Source organism: Dendropsophus ebraccatus, chromosome 10 (genome assembly GCF_027789765.1).
Source record: "Dendropsophus ebraccatus isolate aDenEbr1 chromosome 10, aDenEbr1.pat, whole genome shotgun sequence".
Lineage (NCBI taxonomy): Eukaryota > Metazoa > Chordata > Amphibia > Anura > Hylidae > Dendropsophus > Dendropsophus ebraccatus.
Window position 1 is genome coordinate 43333186 of NC_091463.1, and position 22437 is coordinate 43355622.

Sequence of the window (22437 nt, forward strand, 5' to 3'; positions counted from 1 at the left end):
CCTCCCACAGGGACCTGGCGTCATTGTGTAGGTTTTTTGGAATTATCTGTGTTCTTGAATAGGAACCCTTTAGATTTTTTCGTGGGTCTCCACTCTTTCTTATTAGTATTAGGAGCCCTTTGTGTGTTCCTACCTTTTCCCTTGAAGGGGCGATTAGACTGCTGAGGAATCAAAGGAAACCCCTTCTTTTTGTCTGAGGCCTTCTCAAGGATATTGTCCACAGCTGGACCAAAAAGCAGGTTGCCTTCACATGGGACACCACATAGTTTGGATCTAGATGTGACGTCTCCTTTCCACTCCTTAAGCCACAGGGATCTGCGAGCAGAATTAGATACTGCGGCCGAACGAGCAGAAAGTTTAAGTGCGTCAGCCGAAGCTTCAGACACAAATGACATGGCTTTTTCAAGGGTATCAAAGGGTTTAAGGAGTTCCTCTGCTGGTGTACCCTTGCTAATCATCTCTTTTAGCTCTGATAACCATACTTCTAAGGCTCTAGAGACTGAAGTAGCGGCCACCAAAGGCTTAAATAGAGCTGTGGATGCCTCCCAGTCCTTTTTTAAATAAATCTCTGCCCGTTTGTCCATAGGATCTTTTAAGGAGGCACAGTCCTCAAACGGAAGAGCATTCTGCTTGAAAATCTTTGCCACCGGAGGATCTATTTTGGGAGCCACACCTCAAGTACTAGACTCTTCCTGGTCAAACGGGTACATCCTTTTGAAGGCAGCAGGAATAAAGAATTTTCTATCCGGGTTAGACCATTCATGTTTGATTAAGGTCTTGATATTCTGATGGATAGGGAACACCAAGCGTTTTTTAGGAGCTAACGCTCCAAACATTCGGTCCTGTATAGTCTGGGATTCAGGAGTATCCTCTATGCCCATCGTCTCTCTTACTGCTTTGATAAGGATATCTACAGTTAGAGAAGGGTCAGTCGCAACCTCTAATCCTTCTACTCCTGACGCACCCAGGTCCTCTGCCTCTGTGCCCAGACTCTGTTCCTCCTCATCTCCTATAGAGGATGGAGGTTCAGATACAGACATACTATGCCCAGCTTCTTCAAGATCAATTATTGGAATAACCACCGGAGCAGCCATAGGCAGAGGCGGATTCGGAGCTGGTATAGCTGTTGGTAGGGTAGGAGAAGGCACCTGAAGTGTAGGCTGCGACTGAGAAGGCATGGCAGCCTGAAAAAAACAAAGAAAGAACTTTATGAGGATGTTCTATATATATATATATATATATATATATATATATATATATATATATATATATATGATATTACTCCCCCCTTTCTTTCTTTACGTACCCTAATTTCCTTCTTAATGATGCTTCTCATGTTACGTACAAATGAAGGTCCCTGATCTACCAATACTCTATTCATACAGCTACCACAGAGAAGTTTATTGTATGAGCTACTAAGACGTTTTCTACAAGTTGGGCATTCCTTGCTTTTAGCTCTGCTTTTACCGGATGACCCTTCCTAAATAAATAAGACAAATAAACGATAAGAATCATAAGGAAAAATAAGCTTGTCTGGGGAAAACTCCCCTCTTACCCACTCCATACCGATAAAGCCTGTGTTGAAGGTGAAGTGGTTTCAATAGTTTCAGCGCTTTCAGCCTCCATAACGATAATAGAAGTTCAGGAGGTTAGATATCCAACTGCAGCTAAGCTACAGTGAAGCGGTATAACAGCACCGGGCAGCTACTCACTGAAAGGAGCAGCTGTAGTACTTGGATGTACTGCCCCGGCATCTTCCTCTGCACTCTTTTTAAATTTGGCGCCGAATCCCTTGTGACCGGCTGGTCCCGCCCCCTATGCCGCGCGCTGATACGGCGTCACCCTCCCGGCGCTCTCCCCGAGCAGGCCTAAGCCCCGGAAGTTGCCGAAAACGGCCGGCAGAGCAACCCCCTCCCCAGTGCTTCTGGTTACCCATGCCACAGCGCGCGCGAGCACAGCGCTGCAGACCGGAGCACCAGCCGCACCGAGGAGAGTCAGGGGAGCCCCGGGGACCCGTCTTCCGGAGGTGTCGGGGGGGGGGGGGGGGGGGGGGGGGAGCCAGACTAGGAGGCTGCTCCACCAGCGGAGTCTGATGCCGCCGGTAAGGTATACCACGGCAAGCCCCAGTCACCTCTTTTATCCAGGGTTGGGAAGGGAGAGACCCCTTCCAGCTCCTGCTCCCGTAGGGACAGGAAACAGAAACTGACGAGAGGAGGGGAGTTTACTCTTTTAAAAGATCCAGGGATTTCCTGTATCCTGTTTCCTGTCCTATGGGAGCAGGGGGTGGACCTCTCCAGGGGTGCCGTCATCGGGCGAAGAGAGAAAAATCAGGGTTAAACTCGGGGGTCGTCTTATACCCCGAGTATGGTGGCCCCATTTGGTGGTGGTGGTGGGGCTCAAAAAAACCTTTAACTGACCTAGAGCCCGTTCCCGGCGGAGAGGCTCGGCTGCCGGGAGAGCTTCGGGAGAATGAGAGAGGCGCCGGAGGTTCCCGAAGCCTCTCTCATTCTCCCGAAGCTCTCCCGGCAGCCGAGTGTCTCCAAACCTGTCCAATGAGATGCTCAGCTGCCTGGAAGAAGTTCGGCGATCTCCGTCCCCGGTAGTGTACGTCACACTGCCTGCGCCAGGAAAGGGCCCTAGGTGACTTAAAAAAAAAACAGAAAAAAAAACTTTATTTAGCTGCAGTAAACCCCTGCTTGACCGCTGCGGGCTGCGGTCAGGCAGGGGTTAACATTTTCCGGCGTATAAGGTGAACCCCTGACAATCTGAGTCAGGGGTCGTCTTACACGGTAATTAGTTTTGACCTGAGCCAATTTTAAGACATACCCCAGAAAGACCTTTGGTAGGTACACCCTTTTTAGTAATGTACATAAGGTCAAGCTCATGTAAAGGATTATGTGCAAAAATCTGTTATGGCTTTTTGAGGTTTTAAACAGACCTCCGTATGATTACAGATGAGCTAATCTACAGTAGGAACGTAGCAAATCGCTTATTTCCTATCTTCCTGGGACAAAGAGGTCTCTTTGGTCTTGGTGTAGCGTATATTGATAAGCTATTTGGATAGCAATGATCCTTGAAAAGTTGACAGCGTAGGTTAGCTTCATGTTGGAAGGCTTCTATGGTAGAACAATTTCTGCATATCCACAGATATTGTCCCTTTGGTATACCACCTTAGGGCTGTCATGAAACCTTGGCTCTCCAGCTGTTGCAAAACTACAATTCCTATCGTGCCTGGACAACCAAAGCTTTAGCTATCCAGGCATCATGGGAATCGTAGTTTTGCAACAGCTGGAGAGCCAAGGTTCCTAATACCTGTCTTAGGGCCGGAGGACAATGGCTTTCCCATCTTACTAAGCCATTTCCAGCTGTAGGTTTCTGGTAACAGTCTGTGCAAATTCACAGATTTGATTTTTATCGGTCATCAAGAGCCTGAAACAACTTTTATTGGCTGCATGAGGTCTGAAAAGTTTTTTCATCGACCTCCCATGGCCTGAGACCAGTGTAACGATGTATATGGGTGTTTTGTTTTGTTACGCTATCTCCTGAATTCCTAAGTCCCTTATAGTAACAGGTTATCAATCAGTCAATATCAAGTTTCAAACAGGGTCTTGGGACAAGCTTTTCTGTTATGTGGTCAAGTATCCTTGTATGTATCAGACCAGCGGTGGCTGCTTCTCCGGACTCTCTCGCTCCTTGCCTCACATTGGACTCCAAATGATAAGGATGCACCTTAAGTGTGCTGTCATATTGACTGTCTGTTCACAGTAACCACACTAACAAACTGATTGTTAAAGGTGCATTTCCTTAATTCATAGATGGTGGGCAGTTTATATATCCTGTGTGTGTGTGTTCTTCTACTAAGGCTTGTGCCAGTACTTCATTGGCTGAGGTACGAAAAATTACTTGCGTAGCACTATCTTACATAAGCTTTTAGGAATGTAAAAATCTCTAAGTTTTTAGAAGGTCAGCACTATATTGTATATTTATGTAAATTGCTTTTCCAGGCACCTAAAGTGGCATATCGTTCAAAATCAGCCAGCCGAAAAGCACTTTTTGGTGTTATAAATCTGTTCCATCCTCTTTACTATAACTGAGCTGCAATACCAAATGCAAACAGAGGACAAAAGTAGCACTCTTTCTAGAAGAAAGCTATGTTCTTTTAATTCTGGATAACTAACTTAAATCGACCTCATGTTGGCGTATAGGAGAGAAAAAGAAGAAACCAAACTATTGAAAAAGTCTTAAAATCCCATTTATTTATGAACTGTTTTCACATTGCCAAGTAATCAAAAGTCCTCCATAAAATGCTGAGGAATACACATTAAGGAAGGTGATGTGACACGAATTGAAAGGTTAACAGAACACATGGCTGAAGCCATGGGACTTTAGTGATAACTTAACGAGTACATTTAGCCCTGTGGGCATAAACATGATCAGGAAATAAAAAAAAGATACAAAATACTACATACAGTATGGTCCAAAGCAGGAGGGGGGAAGTAAAAAAAAAAAAAAACATAAAAAATAGGCATTGCCACTGAAGCTCAGGGCAACTGTGTGGTTGTTTTCTGGGGAAAGTAACTCAAATTGTATGATGGACTGAAGAAAACTGTATGGGAGGCACAGTGGCACAGCCTAGAATTGTCCAAAAGTGTTCACACTTCTGTTAGAAAAGATGGTCAGCAGTATACTTCCTGGAAAGTTTACCAGTTTTTAAGCAAGTATTTCCTCCCAACCCTTAAAGTGACATTGTCACCCCTTTTTGCATTCTGACTTCTCTACACAGGTGTAATGGGTAAATTTAGCAGTTTTCATACCTTATTTTATATCATACGTCATGGTGCTTGTTCAAGTAAAAAGTGATCTTTTATCAACAACAGATTGTGCTAAGTAGGCGGGACGTCAATGCCACATAGGCCCCGCCCCCTTGACTGCCATCATATGGGCCGACCCAGAGGCGGTGGGGCCTAAACCTTTAGGCCAGCCTGTTCCAATGGTCGGCGAGGGGTGGGACCGATGTGTCTATGAAGTCATGGAGGGGCAGGGCCAACAGTGTCGTTGTGGGCTGGGCTAAGTGGCACTGCTGCCGTGAAGCCCCACCCACTTAGTACAATCTGCAGTTGATAAATCACGTTTTACTTCAACAAGCACCATGACTTATGATAAGGTATGTAAACGGCAAAATTTACCCTTGACACATGTGTAGAATGTGTCCGAATGCAAAAAGGGGGTGACAGTGTCACTTAAATCCCTCTGCAAATTGTGCCTAAAAACATAGGACTGGTCTCCATTTGCACCAGAGAATGCCCTACAACATTATCTCTACAATACAAATCCAGTCACACTAATCTTGGGAAATACATACAGCTGAGGACATAAAAAAAAGGTTTTCAATATCTGCGACGCTTATTAGGACCAAAGTCAGCTCCTGGTGTGCCACGCTGGAAAGCTTGTTGATTAGCTGCACCTAGAGCTTCAATGTTGGGGGGCGGCTGGCTAAAGCGGTCAGCTGTCGGTGGAGTCTAGAAAAGAAAAGATTGAAGATAGATAGATACACATATACATATATTTTATACACACATTTTCAATATTTACACACCATGCCAATTCCAGCTGCCTCTGGCATCATGGCACCAGGTCCTGTTGGTGGAGCAGTTCCTGCAGGGACGTTAGCATTACCCAATGATGAACGGTTGTTCATTCCCATTGCCCCTACACAAGACAATAGAGAATTTTAAGAAATGTGTATAAGCAATCAACCATTTACAACTCATACACACACACACACACCTAGGTTCTCGAACTCAAATTGGTTCCGGAAGGCAGTTTGAGAACCGAGCAGTGTCTTCCCATGGGAAATAATGTAAATGTGTTTAACTGGTTCCAGCACCAACCAATATTTACCTACAGTACCCATATATTACATTGATATGCATCTCTACAGTGCATTATAGAACAGCACTATAATGTACAGTACATTATACGCAAGAAATATTCAACAAAACCAGCAATTATAGTACAGTAGTCACCAACTCCTCACTTATCTTTTACTGTATATAAGAGTCCCCCATCCCGGCTCTGTAACAGATGGAAGATGGTGGTGCCCTGACTGTACTACTACTACTGTACTGTACATGCACTCCAGCAGTCTTATACAGTACAGGATGTGAGATGGCAGTGCACTGACTAATACCACTGTACTGTATATGTAGTCCAGCAGTCTTATCCAGTACTGTACTATATGTGAAGCCTCACCACTGCTAAACTCACCAGGTACAATCCACCATCTACACTCGCAAAAACGTTCAGATACCGAGTACATCAAGACTGGGTGCCCGAAAAGTGTTTGAGAACCAAGCAAGAGTTTAAAAACCAAAGCAAACTTTCCTTGAAAATACAGTTTGAATTCCAAGCAGTTTGAGAACTGAGCAGTTTGAGAACTGAGGTACCAATATATATATTATATATACATACATCACTTACCAGGCATAGCCATTTGCGCCATCCTCATATCAGCTTCCCTCTATACAAAAACAAATCATTATGTTACCCAATATTATACTGCAATTTGACAAAGATGTTGTACACACAATGTGCATTGTTTAAACTGTTAATAAAATATGGTCATTCCTACAAAAAGTATAACGAAGAAAACAGACAAGGTGTTAAATTAGTACTACAAACTCTCCTATAATGTTGGCATAATAACCAGTAATGCTTGAAGGGGGGGGGGGGGGGGGAGATCATGGGGGTTGGAAATACAGGGGTCGGACCCCCTGCAATCGCCTACTTTTCCCCTATAGTGTGCATAAGGGAAAAGTACATTTCTCCTTTAGTATCCCCTGCACAGGCAATAGAAAAGTATTGCCATCTCATATGGAGGGACATAATTGCACCGCTGGTGTTTGCCAGGGAGAAGGTGCAGATTCGTCTCTTCTGCGTGGCGTGCTGGTTTTCTCCTCTGAGGTAACTACCCCAAGATCCTAAATAGAAATAAGTGAATTTACACTGCATGAGACTCCTGGTGGCTGGAAAAGATGGATGCAGCCGTACAGCTGCCTGGAAAGCATGGATTCATCCATGTTTTCCAGGCAGCCCTAGAGCCACCAGGAGTCAAATGCCAAGAATTCTGGGTTTCACAAACTTGAATTTGCTCATCTCTAATTCTACAAACGAAGAACCACAATGGCAATGACAGTTCAGCTTTTGATTCTATTGAAAACACATATATGCTATTACAGGAGAAGTGTCACTTACTGAATCGGGGTAGGCATTTTTGAAGCCTTCTTGTTGACGTCTCAGCATTTCCTCCTGTTGTCTACGTGTCTCCTCTTCGCGCCTCCTGCGCTCTTCTTCATGTCTGTAAGAAGACTTAATTAAAAAACTCTAAACAAGGATTACCCTACACTTCACTATTTAACACAAATGAAATGTGCACTAGGAAATTACCTCAGTTCCAACTGTTTCCGTTTCTGTACATCTTGGTTATGTAGTTCTTCCAATCTGCGCAATTCCTCCTGGCGCCTCATTAAATCTGTCATGATGACATTGACATAAATGTTAGCCAAATACCAGATGTTCAGGTAACAAAGAAGCAAAAACATAAGTGGAGATGCCTTATCAAAATAAATTAAATTTAAAAAAAGGAAAAACTGAAAAGCAATTTGTGTTTGTTCCAAGTTACTACATAAGAGGAGCACAGTACTACATAAGAGGAGCACAGTATTAATACCACTTTTTCCCCCACTAACATTATTTTAAAGGGAACCTGTCACCCCCCGTGCCGGGGTGACAGGCTCCCGACCCCCCGTTAGAGCCCCCTATACTCACCTAATCCCGCTGGGTCCCGCTTCTGGAGGTGGTCGGGTGACGGAGATCTCAGCCGCTGCAGCCCGGCGCGCGCGCTGAGAGCTGAGCGCTGGACTCTCCTGTCATTCTCTATGGGTGTTGGGACTCATCTCTCAGCGCGCGCGTCGCGCTGCAGCGGCTGAGATCTTCATCACCCGACCACCTCCAGAAGCGGGACCCGGCGGTATTAGGTGAGTATAGGGGGCTCTAACGGGGGGGTGACAGGTTCCCTTTAAGTACTATTCACTATTTATATTTTGCATCTTAACAGACAGATACCTTGACGCATAAGCATGACCTGGTGCTCGTGTCTTGCTGCCTCCATCTCCAGTTCCATCTTCTCCTGTGCTTCTTTAATGTTTCGGTCCACTTGATCCTGCTGCTGTTTTTCCATTTCAATGAGGGCTTTCCAGCGCATTGCATACTCATACTCAAAGCTTCCAGGCTGAGCAAAGCGGGGAGGTTGTTCTCTTTCCCTATGCCAGCAACACAGACCAATGAGAAAACAGTTTAAATACATTTCCATTAGCTGGATTTTTTTTTTTAAGAACATGAACACTCTTGATTGGCAATAATGGTACACAACTGTATGTATTATAAAGGAAATATGTCGCCAAGCAGGATTACAGATTTTTGGTCCTATGTAGGGTTTGCCCACGTTACAAGATGAAATATGCACAGTTTATGCAGGCTACATGGAAATTACAACTGAGCCACTAGTACAACCAGGCTTAAAAGGGAAGTAGTCATGTGAAACATCGCAAACAAACTGCTAAAACATGGTTTAATAGTGTTGCTTGCACAGACAAAAAAAAAAAAAAGAAAAAATAACCTCTATTACATAGGTCAAAAAAGTGAATAATTGCTTTTGTCCAGAGGTGTGGCCAGAGCACTGAAGATACCCAAAATAAAAATGCATTACTGTCTACGCAGGCATCGATATGAAACATGGTTTATATGTTTTACATAATTGTTTCACTATAAGTGTAATGCTGCCAGGAAGGGGAAAAAAATACATACTTGTGGTAGGCTTGATTCTTAGCAATAAGTTTCTCAGGTAATCCTTCTTCATCATCAAGCTGCTCCATAGGTTCCACAGTTATAGGGCGGGGGAAGCTGCACAACATGACAAAATAATGGTCTTAAAATCAATATCAATTGATGGACAGAGCTGCCATCTGCCAGAAACTAAATTGTGACCAATGTGTAGGAAAGCAATCAATACTCTCTAACAAATACACCAGGGTGGGACGATTCTATATGCCAGGGTCCTACAAGAATATACAGAAGCCCATTTGAAAATAATTGGTTGCAGATCAAACTGGTGTCTTGTACTAATGATGGGCTGTTGAAGTAAATTATACCTTTCCTATAGCTAATGGTGGTGGCCGAACTTATAAAATCACCTTTCAGCCGAGTGTCACGGAGGCAGGGCTGAGCTGCTCTAGTACGTGGCACACCACTTTGCCTGAATCCATCGGTCAGCCCCTCCTTGACTGATGTACACAGCTTTATAGGTCAGCACAAGCTGGGAGTTGAGGGCTAAAAAGCTGACCCCCACCTCATTGACACACGGATAAAAAAAAATATATAGAAGTTGATTTTATAAATTTGGCAGCCACCATTTGCTTGAAGAAAAGAACTGCTATCCAACAATGCCTGCACCTCTTAGTGTTTGCAGTACTATAATACTTGCTGTTATCTGGTTTGAATTCAGAGAAAAACCTACTTCTGTGCTCCAATAGTAAAGACTTCCATAAAAAAACAAACAAAAAAAAAAATATATATATATTTATATTTTATACATACACACATACACTTTGAGACCGTGCAGCACTAAACCTAAAGACTAAGATGTTCTTGCTTTTACTACTCACGCAGTGAGAAGATATGAGCCATCAGCACAGCGATCAAGAGCCTTTCGGGCTGCTGGTTTAGATGCAAACTCAACTATTCCTTTGCCAGTTGGTCTTCCACGATCATCCACAATAACTATAGCTCTCTCCACCTGGCCAAACATACAGAAAGCTTCTTCTAAAAGCTCATTAGACACAAACTGAGGAAGGTTCCGCACAGACAATGCAGCGCTGTGGCAGGCAAAGCGGACACGCAACTGTTTTCCACGGAGGGGAAGATTATCAAGCTCTGCCTTTGCTATCTCTGCTAGAGTCCGTGTTTCCTATAAAAGACAAACATTGAGTTAAGCTTCAGAATGTGTACTGGTATACATTACTGCTGATTTTAAAACTAGCAGAACCATAAGTTAATGGAACAAGTGTGATATGCATATATTTATTGTCTAGGTTTAGGAAAAACATGGCTGATTTATTCCACAATCAGCACCATACTGGTCTACAAGTATTACAGTATTACTGGGCTCGCCCCCAGTGCATAGACCGGCTCAAATTGAATATAGAAAACTGAAGCAGGTGGCTGGAATCGGGCAACCGTATAAAAAAAAAAAAAAAAAAAAATTTAAAAATAAAATGGACCAATCAGGTACTATAAAAAAATGTTTTGCAGTAAGCAAAAAGCATTCGCTTCAACATCCTTGTAACACATAAAAATCGCTGGATTATTATTATGTGTGCATTAAAGATGACGCAGCGCAAGTAATGGCACGTTTACACAGGCAGATTTAGGAAGGCAAAACCAGGAATGGATTTGAAAAAAGGAGAAATCTCAAGTCTTTCCTTTCCCGTTCCCTGTTTATGGTCTGTTCATGGCTTTGGTTTCAAAAATCTGTGTAAACGCACCATAACTGAAACCAATCTACAACCTAAAACGGCCTACAGGTAAAAATTTGCTACTGGCAGCAGGGGCTAGTGACACACCAATACTCCAGCTCCTGAAATATGTTTTCTGAAAAATTTAAAAGCATATGGAAATTTCTTAAAAAAGAACCTGTTTTTGCAATAGCTGAAGGGCCTGAGTTTGACACCCCTGGTTTAGATGGTTATCCAGGCTTAGAGAAACATGGCTGTTCTCTTCCAGACACTGTTTTGTAGTGAAAGGAGCCGAATGGTTATACCACACCTAACCCTAGGTTTTGTGTGGTAAGAAACTAGTTTTTTTCTAACACTAGATAACCCATATCAAATTAGTATGCAAATGATTTTCTTTGATGCACAGGGGTAGTCCCAGGTGCCCAGGGGCACCATTCAGCCCACCCAGCACCTCAAAGAATGCTTAGTCTTCAAAAATGTAGGCCATTCTTCTCAATGACAGTACGGCTGGTCCAGAAGTTTAATGCATGCAAAGGCCTATCAATACACCAGGCACACTGGAAACATGCAATATTGATTTCACAGAACATTACTCACCAGTCTAATAAATCCAAACCCTTTGTCTTTGTGTATGAAGATCTCGCCTGCCTTTCCATATTTCTCAAACAATTTTCTTAACTCTTCTTCTGTAACATCAGAGGGTAGGTTACCCACAAAGAGGCGACTACGCTGAGTATAAGTTTTTTCCCCTGGTTTCCGGAAATTCTTCAAATCAATAGTGATTCCTTCACCTAAAAAAAAATAAAACATTTTAGCCAGTAAGCCAAAAGGAACCCAAACGCACTAAAGCGCTTAATTGGTTGAAGACTAGGTATGTCTGCCCAAAAACTTACTGGGGTTGTTGGATTGCTGTCCATTGGTGGGTGAAGGGGTCTCTGATCCATGCTGCTGATAATGAGACTGACCATGTTGGGGCTTCCTATAAGCATGGTTCTGCTGCTCGGTTTTAAAGCCTCTGTTTCCCTGCATTTTATCTAGGGAAAAAAAAGTCTGTCATAATCCTTGTAATACTTCTGGTACATCTAAGGCTTTGTTCATAGCACTTGTAGTGTAAGTCTTGCATACAGCCTGAACATGTTCTGAACATGATATTTGCACAAGTATACATTGCCAACTGTAAAAAAAAAATAAAAAATCCAAAACTGTATATGAAGCAGTATATTTTTCGATGGATGTTTCAATTGAAAAGAACAGTAGACTACCATTTTGGTGTTTTTTTTTCTTTACATAAAAGTTTATGCATATGACCCAGGCATATAACAAAGACATCTGAATGGAGCCAAATGTGTTCTTACAATTATTTCCTATTGAAAAACAAAAGCCTGGTGGGTTGTTTCAACTCTTCTTAAGAGGAAAAAGAAAAAGCAGCCCATCAATCCTGCCCCAGAAGCTGTTACCACCTCCTTCAGTCAGTACAGCCACACTTCCCTACTACAAAATCCAGCATTACACAGCACTCATTCATGAATGGGGCAACCATGGACTACTTGGTTGGGCACTCCAGAACATAATCTCTCCTCTTAAAAGCTCCAATTGGAGGCTACCCATCCCTTGATGGCACCTACATGCATTGAAGCGAATATGCCATCAGTACATTCCCTTTAAGCCTTGCACATGGATAGAAAGGCGCCGGCACAGGGAAGCCATTGCAGCGGTCCTTTTTTTTATATAACCGCACCCCATTTCCCAAACAAACCCAGCACCGTTCTATCCAAGTGCAAGACTTAAAGTGAATGTACTGATAGTACATTCGCTTTAACAGGCCATGGGGTCAGATGAGGTCACTTCATTTAACAACAGAGAGATAAAATAGGAAGAATAGAAGGGTACGTGATCCTCCCAGTGTAATGTAACAGATTGTATGTTGGGGGTGGGCATCATAAACGTAACAGAAATGAGGTACAATGGCCATGAACGTAACCCAAAAGGCGCCATCATCCTAGGACCACACTACATTTGTTTACCTCAGTGATCAAAAACGGAGTCCATTTCCTTATTGACATAGCATTTATGTTTAAAAAAAATAACTGATTACAATTACATAATAATGTAGTTAACTGGATTTTTGAATACAGCTCAATAAAACCTACAACAAAAACAGGGAGAAGCTAGGCTGAGACCCTGCCATGTCAGGAGGCCTATTCTATAGGATGTAAATATCCGCCCCATTGTGTGTGTGATGCCTGGGCCTCCACAAGCCTGCCGCTAGCCTCACACTGATGGAGCCATGACCACACACAGCCGCCAGCCTCATTCACTCCAAGCCGGTAACAAAGATCGATGAGAGGGAGCCCGATTCTACGATAAGCTGGAAAAGATCCCCACAGCCTCCAGTAACAGACGGACATCTGGGCGTGGGTTCTAGTCTAGTAGAGCCCGGTACAATGTATGCCCGGTATAGCGGCAGCCCTTCCCATCAAAGGTCGGGGCCTACTAAATTAAACCATTTCTACAGGACCAGAGTCCGAAACGAGGCGCTAAGGGCAGCCGCCATCGCCGCTCCGGGCCGGGGGAGGCATGGCAAAAGTGTTACCTTGTCAGCCTGAGGTGTACTCCGCAGCGCCCGATGTTACAGCTTCAGTCCCACGACCTCCCGCGCACGAAAGGAACCTCCTGCCTATCAGACGGAAACAGGCCACAACCAAACAACAGCCACACTCAAGCCTTTTGCTTCCAGCTATTGGTCTACGAGCGCACGCAAAGCTTTTCCTTTCTATTTTAGGATTGGTCGAAGCAACTGCCACTCAAAATACAAGCCTATTGCATATTCTGATTGGCTGCTTTTCGCCGCTCTAACCTTTGTGGGTGTGAAACAGCTCAACCTCTGTATTGTTCGACAAGTTTGTATGAGAGTGTAAGGAAGAGAAGAATAGAGCGCTTTCTGCGCAGTCGCAGCTGGAAATTATTGAAAGGAAAGACAACAAAAGATTGGCTAGCGTGCGGGTGGGGGCAGGGCGGTCATTTCCGTTCTCGTCATCAAACGTTGGCCGCTGGTGCGTCAGACACGTGCTGGAGCATTCATATAAACGGCTTGTGGCGAATCGTACACGGCCCGTTGTGGTACTGTTGCTTAAAAGGAAAAAAAAAAAAAAAATCCATAGGCTGACAATGGGAAATGCAGGGTTCCCATTGTCTTTTCTGTGTTTAGTTTTTCTTTATACCACAGTGTAGTTGCCTATACTGTTGTATGTATTATAAGAGCATAGGTGGCCATGTATTATTTTTTCTAATAATGCAAGTCAATGGGAAGCGCATTGTGCCATATGGTGTACTGCCGCATCCTTTTACCTTTTAGGCTATGTTCACACCTGGCCGGGTCACGGAACGGCAGGTCTCAGCCTGGATCATCCCGGCAGATACTTAAGTACCGGCCGCGTGATCTTTCCAGCCGTGGACCTCTGATGCGAGCGCATCAGCGTGCGCCCGCATCAGAGCTTCCCATAGCCCACAGTGAAGCAAGGGGCCAAAGCCGCTTGCTTCACTGTGTGGACTGACAGGTCTTTCTGCGGCTGGAATTCACTGAATTCCGGCTGCAGAAAACTGACATGTCAGTTTTGTACCGGCGCCGCATGGGATCCCGGCCGGAGCGCATACGATGTGTGTACACTCCGGCCGGGATACCATTGAAAATAACACTATGTTTCACCCCTCAAAACTACGGCCGTAGTTTTACGTAGTGTGAACATAGCCTTAGGTATTATGACATTGTCAATACACACAAACGCAGTGTGAACACAGCCCAAGTGATAATTCAGGTCTTGAGACATATTTTTGGCAAATTAGAAGAAGCAGATCTTTTTATTATAGTTTTGTTTTGTGCTGATTTTGGCAAAAATACCAACCAACGTGCAGCTCAAAAACTGAGCATGGACACTGCTTATAAAGCTTTTAGTATTAATAATCCATGCATACAGTAAGCTCCCACCACACTGCGGGTTATCCGGCCATCTCACCTCCCATCATTTCTCAAGTTGGTTCACACTGCGATTTTTTGTTTCACTGTTTTTTTTTTACGTTGCTGAATACAAAAGTATAGTCTAAGGGCCCTTTTACACAGAAAGATTATCTGACAGATTATCTGCCAAAGATTTGAAGCCAAAATCAGGAACAGACTATAATCAGAGACCAGGTCATAAAGGAAAGCCTGAGAGTTCTCCTCTTTTCAAATCCAGTCCTGGCTTTGGCTTCAAATCTTTGGCAGATAATCTGTCAAATAATCTTTCTGTGTAAAAGGGCCCTAAGTTTCAAAGCTTTATTAGCTAAACTGTATCTGTTGCAAGTCAGGGAAACAAACCGCTGTATGGCATATAATATAATAATCCATATAATGTATGCAGTTTTATCCTTTCCAACATTTTAAAAGGTTTATGTTAAATTAGGACTGGGTGCTATGTGCCAAAAATAAATTCTTGATTTTTTTTTTTTTTTTAAATAGGGACTCTGTCACCTCCAACCCACCCTCCTCAAAACCCTTAAACTAAAGTCATCTGTAAGGAGGATAAAGGATAGTGATTCCAGATCTGTAATTTGTAGCTTTCTACTCCTTTGTATTTCACTGTTGTAAGCCTACATACTGGGCATGTTGATGCATAGAGAGGACTTTTTAGCTCAGTCGTATAGTGGAGAGGACTATTAGACTCCTTCATTTGTGGCCTTATAGCAAATGAATGAATGAATGAATGCTAACCCGCTGAGAGTAGTAGTAGGTGGTAGTACTGGGTAGGACCCGGGCAGCCAGTTGCCAGATGTTAGGTCACGGTATTGGCATGAGGGGAGCTGACTAACCCACGGGAACCTGACCATGCGGGGCCCGGGCAATTCTTCGTTGTCAAGGCACCAATAACTAGACCAATGCCAGGGTTCAGAAACATCGGTAGTTGTGCGTTTATTGTAACAGTGGTAACAAATATCAACAGTCTCTCTGGATGCAACCAGGTATAAGGCAGACTTGGATATAACGGAGTAATGGGTGATGCTGCAATAGGCTGTGATGATAGTGTTACTTGTAGTAAGGAGACTGAATGATGGGAGTAGTAGTGCCGGAGATATGATACTGGACGGAATGAGTTGAAATGAATAATTGCTGTTGATGATAATAAATGATGACGAGAATAGTGACTGAAGAGCGACACCCAGATCTTTGTTAGAGATGAGAATCTTGAAGAATCTTGAGAAGGAGAATCAGGTCCGACTGGACCGGAGCACTTCTGGTCAGTACAGGAGCAGGTACCGCGGGGTTGCGGCCTTGTGACACAGGAGCAGCAGCAACACACACCCTTCTCCCCTGAAGGTGGAGAGAAGACTGAGGTAGACAGGAAGTGACATAGCATTCCCCAGCCAAAACTCGACGGCTATTGGGGTTACTATGGCAGCCGGGGAACAGTCACGTGACTCACCAAGCCATTGCATCATCACACCATTAGGCACTGATAACTGAATATGCATGAGAAATAAATGAAATAGCAGACCTGAATACTGAGAGGGGTGACATAATATACACAGTTTGCAGTGGGACTATGTTTCCAGAACAGAACTGACTATAATAAAGGTGCAGACATAAAGTTACAGAAAAATACTCTGTTCTGGGACACTGCATATGCAAGAACATAGAAAGATAAAAATAGCAGAATCAGTGTTGTATACTAATGTATAACCTATTGATAACTTGTTTAGCGAGTGTTTTGGAGCTGACAGAGTCCCTTTAATCTCCTAAATCTATTTTTGCTAATGATGGGTAGTAAAGGGAAAGTAGTTGAGGGGTGGAGTAGTAGATAAGTGGAGTAGTAGTAGCAGTTTGTTGGCAGGTGTGGTGGGGGAGGCGAGGGATATTGTGTCCGGTCCTCACCCGCTCTCTGGTGATGCCATTCTGGGTCTCTCTTACCCCGGGAATTCCCTCCCCTTTAGGACGCGGCTCTATTAGAATCAAAGGAGCAGCATCATAGAGGGGCGTAAGTTTCCTCCCACTGGGGGCGGCCCTGTGGCACCCGTGGATAGAACGGCGCCGTACACGGGAACAGCGGTTCAAAAAACTGACAGCGTCACCAGCTCCCCCGTGGCGGCGCCGTTCTATCCGTCGGTCACATTAAAGAGGAAGCACCTGATAGTGCTGCTTTTAAGAGGATGTACTATCAGCAGGTTCAGCCCAATGAACCTGCTGATATGCCGTAGTAGATAATTACCTGACTACTGCAGTGCTGGTACTAAATTTTCTCTTCTGCCCCTGATTCGAAAGATATCTCCTAATTGCCCCTATGCTAATGAGGGGTTTAGTAGCATTTGGGGCATCAACCTAAGTGCCGAGCTCCAGCTCGGCCTGCGCAGTCCACCCCCCCCCCCAGTGCCGCTCACTATGCTTATATGAATATGCATAGTGGGCGTCACAAAGCAACCCCTCAGCCCGCCCGGAGCAACTCCTCCCATGCTGCCTAGCCTGCCGCTTCCCAGCCGATCAGGAGCCCAGGAAAGTATGCTGCTCATTGTCACAGTTTACACATAGCAGGAGTGTGATCGGCACTGGGAGCCTGGGCGAAGCTTTACCATCCACCTCAGCCCAGGCTCCCAATGCCGATCACACTCCTGCTATGTGCCAACTGTGACAATGAGCAGCATACTTTCCTGGGCTCCTGCTCTACTACAGCATATCAGCAGGTTCTTTGGGCTGAACCTGCTGATAGTGCTGCCTTAAGCATTATGAGTGGTACCTATGATGCTGATGTGGATGCCAGTGGTGGATTAACTGGACAATAGGCCAATGGCTATAATATTATGCATAGTTTTTTACACGTTTCTATAAGCAATGACTTAATAATTGCTCATATTCTCATAGGGATCAATAAAGTACATAGGTACTGCATTAATCCATTACCTCAGTGATCAATTGTTACAGCCTGCTAGAAGTATGGTATACCAATTGCTAAGTCAGGCAGCTTTGGGAGACCTAAAGACCCTTATGTTGTACTAACTAGGGATTAGTTCAAACCACTAGATCACCAATGACTGGCAGCAGAACCATTTAAATGCGGCTGTCACTTTTGACAGCAGCATTTAAATGGTTAAAAGGACATGGGCTATCGATCCAAGTTAGGATTGGCGCCTCTGCGAACCACTAGACCACCAATAATGTGCAACAGTGCCATTTGAATGCTGCTGTCACGCATTCCATGTTCCGCGTGAAACAAGGGCATGGAATTCCTGTAACTGAATCCCCTCCCCCGCCCGGGCAGCATCTGTGATACGATGCTGGGAGCGGGGGAACTGTATGCATATGCGCTACGCTGTAATTACATTCTGTGCAGAGGGAGGATACAGCTTGGAAAATGTAAATACACCTATGGCTGTATCCATATTTTCTAGGCGGTTCCTGGGTGGTATCCTCCCCCTGCACAGAGCTGGCATACTAAGGGATATAAGTGCAAATCAGTTTTGCTTAGTACAAAGCAAAATTAATGTGATTTACTCATCTCTAGTTACAGGCCTAGGAGTAAAAGATCACTACAAAGATCTTTGTATTGTCCATTCATGTATTTGTACATTTTGATCACATCATCTTTAAGACTTTTTTTTTTTCTAAACTAAAAAGCCCCAAGTGTGATAATCTGCCTTGGTACTGTAGCCCACCCATTCCTAATGACCTTGGTCGCCCTTCTTTGCACCCACTCCATTCCAGCCATGTCCTAATATACTGGTCCCCAAAACTGTACACCGTATACTGCTATGACCAGTGATTTATAAAGAGGCAAAACTATGTTCTCATGTTTAGCATCTACTGTATGCCTCTTTTGATGCATCCCATGATTTTATTAGTTTGTCATCTGAAAAAAAGGGAGATTCCACTCTGTAGCTCCTCCACAAGGTCATATTAAATATATTAAAAAGAGGACACAAGAATTGCCCTTGCAGTACCCCACAAGTAACTGTGACTGAGTATGCCCAATCGATGACCACCCTGTTTCCTATCACTCAGTTATTTAAGCCAGTTATTTAAGCCCCTATTACACAGGGCGATATCCAGGAGCAAGCGAGCGCTGACCTGTCAGGAGATAGCGGCGATCTACTGCAGATCGCTGCTATGCTCTTCGTTTGTCTTTCAACATGCTGAAAGACTTTAAAAGACATTGTTCATGTCAGCTGATCGTTGTCTTCTATTACACAAAGCGATTATCAACCGTAATGACTGATAATCGGCCAAATATGGCTGATAATCGATTAGTGTAGCAGGGCCTTTACCCATTTGCATATTTTTTCCCCCAGTCCTAGCATCCTCATTTCATAGACCCAACCTTTCATGTGGCACAGTATCAAATGCCTTTGAAAAGTCCAGATACACAAAGCCACAGCCTCCCCCAGGTCCAGTGTATAACTGATCTCATAGAAACCGATCATATTAGTCTGACAGGACCAGTCCCACATAAATCCATGCTGGTGTTGCGTTATAAGATTATTTTTATTAAGATACTCCAGTATAGCATCTATTACAAAACCATCAAATACTTTACCCTTATGTCAGACTTAGAGGCTTTGTAGGATCACTTTTTGACCCCTTCTTGAATATTGGTACCACATTAGCTATGTGCCAGTCTTGTGGAAGAATAATGGTTTGTCACACAGTACTTAATACCTGAAAACCTCTGGGATGGATGCCTTCTGGGCCTGGGGATTTATGGATTTCAGTGCTTTTATGGCACGCCTCACTTTTTTCCACTTATGTTATTAACCCTTTGAGGACCAAGCCCAAAATGACCCAAAGTGGATCTGGCCAATTTTTCATTTTTCTGCTTTTGTTTTTACCTCCTCCCCTTCTAAGAGCTCTAGCACTTTCATTTTTCTTTATACAAGGCCATGTGAGGCCTTGTTTTTTTTCAGGAATAAGTGTACTTTGTTTTGTTTTTTAAATATATTTTTATTTGGTTTTAAGCAGAATTAAACAAAAACAGAAGGGAAGAAAAAACTGGTTTGGTTTTCTCGAAACAATACAACCAGGACCAATACAACGGCCCCAACTCTAATGAGAGCAAAACAGGCAGGTACACTAAGAACACACAATGTAACTGCCTAGTCGCTCCCGTCTCAGAGATGCGTGAAATGTGGAGAAAGGATCCCCCGAAAAACATCATGAATGTTAGAAACACATAGGGGTCACCCCTCTTGTCCTACAGCTCTACGTCCTACAGTAGGAAGATAAAGGGGTCCTAGAGTCCCTGCTAAATCATTCTGGCAATACCAGTCTGTGCAGGAAAATGGAAACACAATGTCAACAATTTCCTGTGATTGGTAGTGAGGGGTCAAAAAAGATTTCCATCTACAAAAAAAACGTTTTCTTCCTTTAAGTGTACTTTGTAATGGAGTCTTTCATTCTACCATAACATGTATGATGAAACCCCAAAAATATCATTTATGAAAATATAAACTGGTGAAATTGGAAAAAAGAATGCAATATGGTAACTTTTGCGGGGTTCCTGTGTCTATGTAATGCACTATACGGTAAAAGCGACATGATACCATTATTCTATAGGTCAGTCCGAACACAACTATATGCAGGTTTACACAGATTCTTTAATATTTTAATTTTTTTTATGAAATCCTTTTGTTTTTGCACCTAATTATTAAACACCCACACCCGTGTTAATGGAGCAATTACTGGAACGATGTTAGCTGGTCCTTTTAAGACAGGGCTGCAATGATGTTGAAATGTGTTTTGGGGGATAAAGTTCATTTTCTAGGCAAATATTGACTTTGCAAGCTGATCACTCTTTATAACATTCTGGAGTATATTCAAATTGCCATTTTAAAAACTGAAGCAGTAGACTTTGTAAAAATGTATATTTGTATCATTCTCAAAACTTTTGGCCATGACCAAGGAGGGTGACCAAGATTATTAAAGCGACTCTGTACCCACAATCTGACCAAACCACTTGTACCTTCAGATAGCTGCTTTTATTCCAAAATCTGTCCTGCGGTCCGTTCTGCAGGTGATGCAGTTATTGTCCTTAAAAAATACTTTTAAACTTGAAGCCCGTGCCAAACGGGAGTATCTGTGCCCTAACCATGGCCCTATTTACCACTAGGCACCCGTGGTCCGGTGCCTAGGGCAGCACCTTGCAAGGGGGCAGCACCAGGGAGCAGGGGGTAGAAAACCCACTAATACAGTAATCAGATGCAGTTGTCAAAGATGACAGCTGCATCCGATTACCGGATGCAGCACTTTCCTGGTGTCTAGTGGGGTGGATCGCTCGGAGCGATCCAAACGTCTATGCCGGCCGGGTGTCAGCTCCAAAATGGCGCTGATCCCGGCTCGATACTCGAATGCTTTCGGCTGCAGCAGCCGAAAGCATACGAGTGCCGATCTCATTGATCTTTGCTGTATAACTATACAGCAAAGATCTCAATGAGAGAACAGTGTACTTATACTACTTATACTAGAAGTCCCCCAGGGGGGCTTCTAGTATAAGTGTAAAAAAAAAAGTGTTGTTATTAGTAAAAAGCCCCCTCCCCTAATAAAAGTCTGAATCACCCCCCTTTTCCCATGTTTTAAATAAAAATAAATAAATAAACATGTTTGCTATCGCCGCGTGCGTAATCGTCCGAACTATTAATTAATCACATTCCTGATCTCGCACGGTAAACGTCGTTAAAGCAAAAAAAAAGTGCAAATTTGCGCATTTTTGGTCGCATCAAATCCAGAAAAAATGAAATAAAAAGCGATCAAAAAGTCATATATGCGCAATTCAGGTACCGATAGAAAGTAAACATCATGGCGCAAAAAATGACACCTCACACAGCCCCATAGACCAAAGGATAAAAGCGTTATAGGCATGGGAATGTAGCGATTTTAGGAACATTTATTTGTTAAAGGACAACTACAACGAAAATGTTTTTTGGCTTATTTAACACACATTACAAAGTTATATAACTTTGTAATGTGGTTAAATAACCGGTCTGGCCCCCTTTTCCCACTTTCCGACCCCTGCCCCCCCCCTCCGGAAGTTAAAGAATGTATACATTACAGATTACGGTCCTCACGGTCCTCTTCTTCCGGGCGCCATCTGGTGACGACGACGTCAGAGCCGGGGGGGCGGTCCGGGTCTTCTTCCTCTTTGGCGTCTTCATGGAAAGTGAATGGGAGAGGAAAGGCTGCTGGTGCACATGCGCACCAGCAGCCTTTTCATTGGCTGGAGCGCATCACATGGCTTCCAGCTTGCTCAGCCCTGATTGGCTGAGCTTGCTGGAAGCCATGTGATGCACTTCAGCCAATGAAAAGGCTGCCGGTGCGCAATCGAGTGGCAATCGTCACCGGAGGGATGGTGAGTATGGTGTCTGTGTGTGGCTGTGGGTTTTTTCTTTGGGGGGGGGGGGTCCTGCCGGAGTTGTCCTTTAACAATGGTTTGAATTTTACAGTAATGTACACTAGTGTAAAAGTTAACAAAAAGTGAAAAAAATGTGCACCAAACACAACACAGCCCCCCCAATAATAAAAATGCATTACATTCCCTATACCCAATAGAACATTACATAAAAATGATCAAAAACACAAATTCTATACATATTTGGTATTGTTACGTCTGTAACGACCCATTCTATAAAACTATATCAATAATTATACCGCACAACACACACTGTAAAAAAAAATAAAAAAAAACAGTACCAGAATAGCTGTATTTTATTAATCCACTTTAGAAAATATGTTATAATAGAGATCAAAAAGTCATATACATATAAAACTTGGTATCAATAGAAACTACAGATCTTCCCGCAAAAATTAAGCCCAAAACCAGCTCTGTCTGGCAAAAGATAAGAACGCTATGGATCT

General features: G+C 43.5%; 1 protein-coding gene across 2 annotated transcripts; it reads right to left on the reverse strand.

The window, feature by feature from the left end:
* Window positions 1–4235: 4235 nt before the first annotated feature.
* NONO (non-POU domain containing octamer binding) lies at window positions 4236–13281 on the reverse strand. Of its 2 annotated transcripts, none has more exons than XM_069986325.1 (11): window positions 13165–13281; window positions 11465–11605; window positions 11169–11362; window positions 9723–10024; window positions 8866–8961; window positions 8125–8330; window positions 7447–7531; window positions 7255–7357; window positions 6481–6520; window positions 5597–5709; window positions 4236–5519 (listed from the first exon to the last, which is right to left on the reverse strand). In XM_069986325.1, exons 2-11 carry the CDS (start codon window positions 11598–11600, stop codon window positions 5388–5390), a joined length of 1407 nt encoding a protein of 468 aa, XP_069842426.1. In that variant the 5' UTR covers window positions 11601–11605; window positions 13165–13281; the 3' UTR covers window positions 4236–5387. The 2 variants fall into 2 exon arrangements, with proteins under 2 accessions (XP_069842426.1, XP_069842427.1); XM_069986326.1 differs by having other exon boundaries at window positions 8125–8321; window positions 13165–13280.
* Between the last annotated feature and the right edge of the window lie 9156 nt (window positions 13282–22437).

Bases quoted from the DNA above. Each gene is read 5' to 3' on its own strand.
- NONO (XM_069986325.1), bottom strand. From the start codon at position 11,600: ATGCAGGGAAACAGAGGCTTTAAAACCGAGCAGCAGAACCATGCTTAT. The intron at 7,358-7,446 runs GTAATTTCCTAG...GTCTTCTTACAG, and splicing joins CGGAAACAGTTGGAACTGAG to ACATGAAGAAGAGCGCAGGA. The intron at 5,520-5,596 runs GTGTGTAAATAT...TTTCTTTTCTAG, and splicing joins AGGCAGCTGGAATTGGCATG to ACTCCACCGACAGCTGACCG.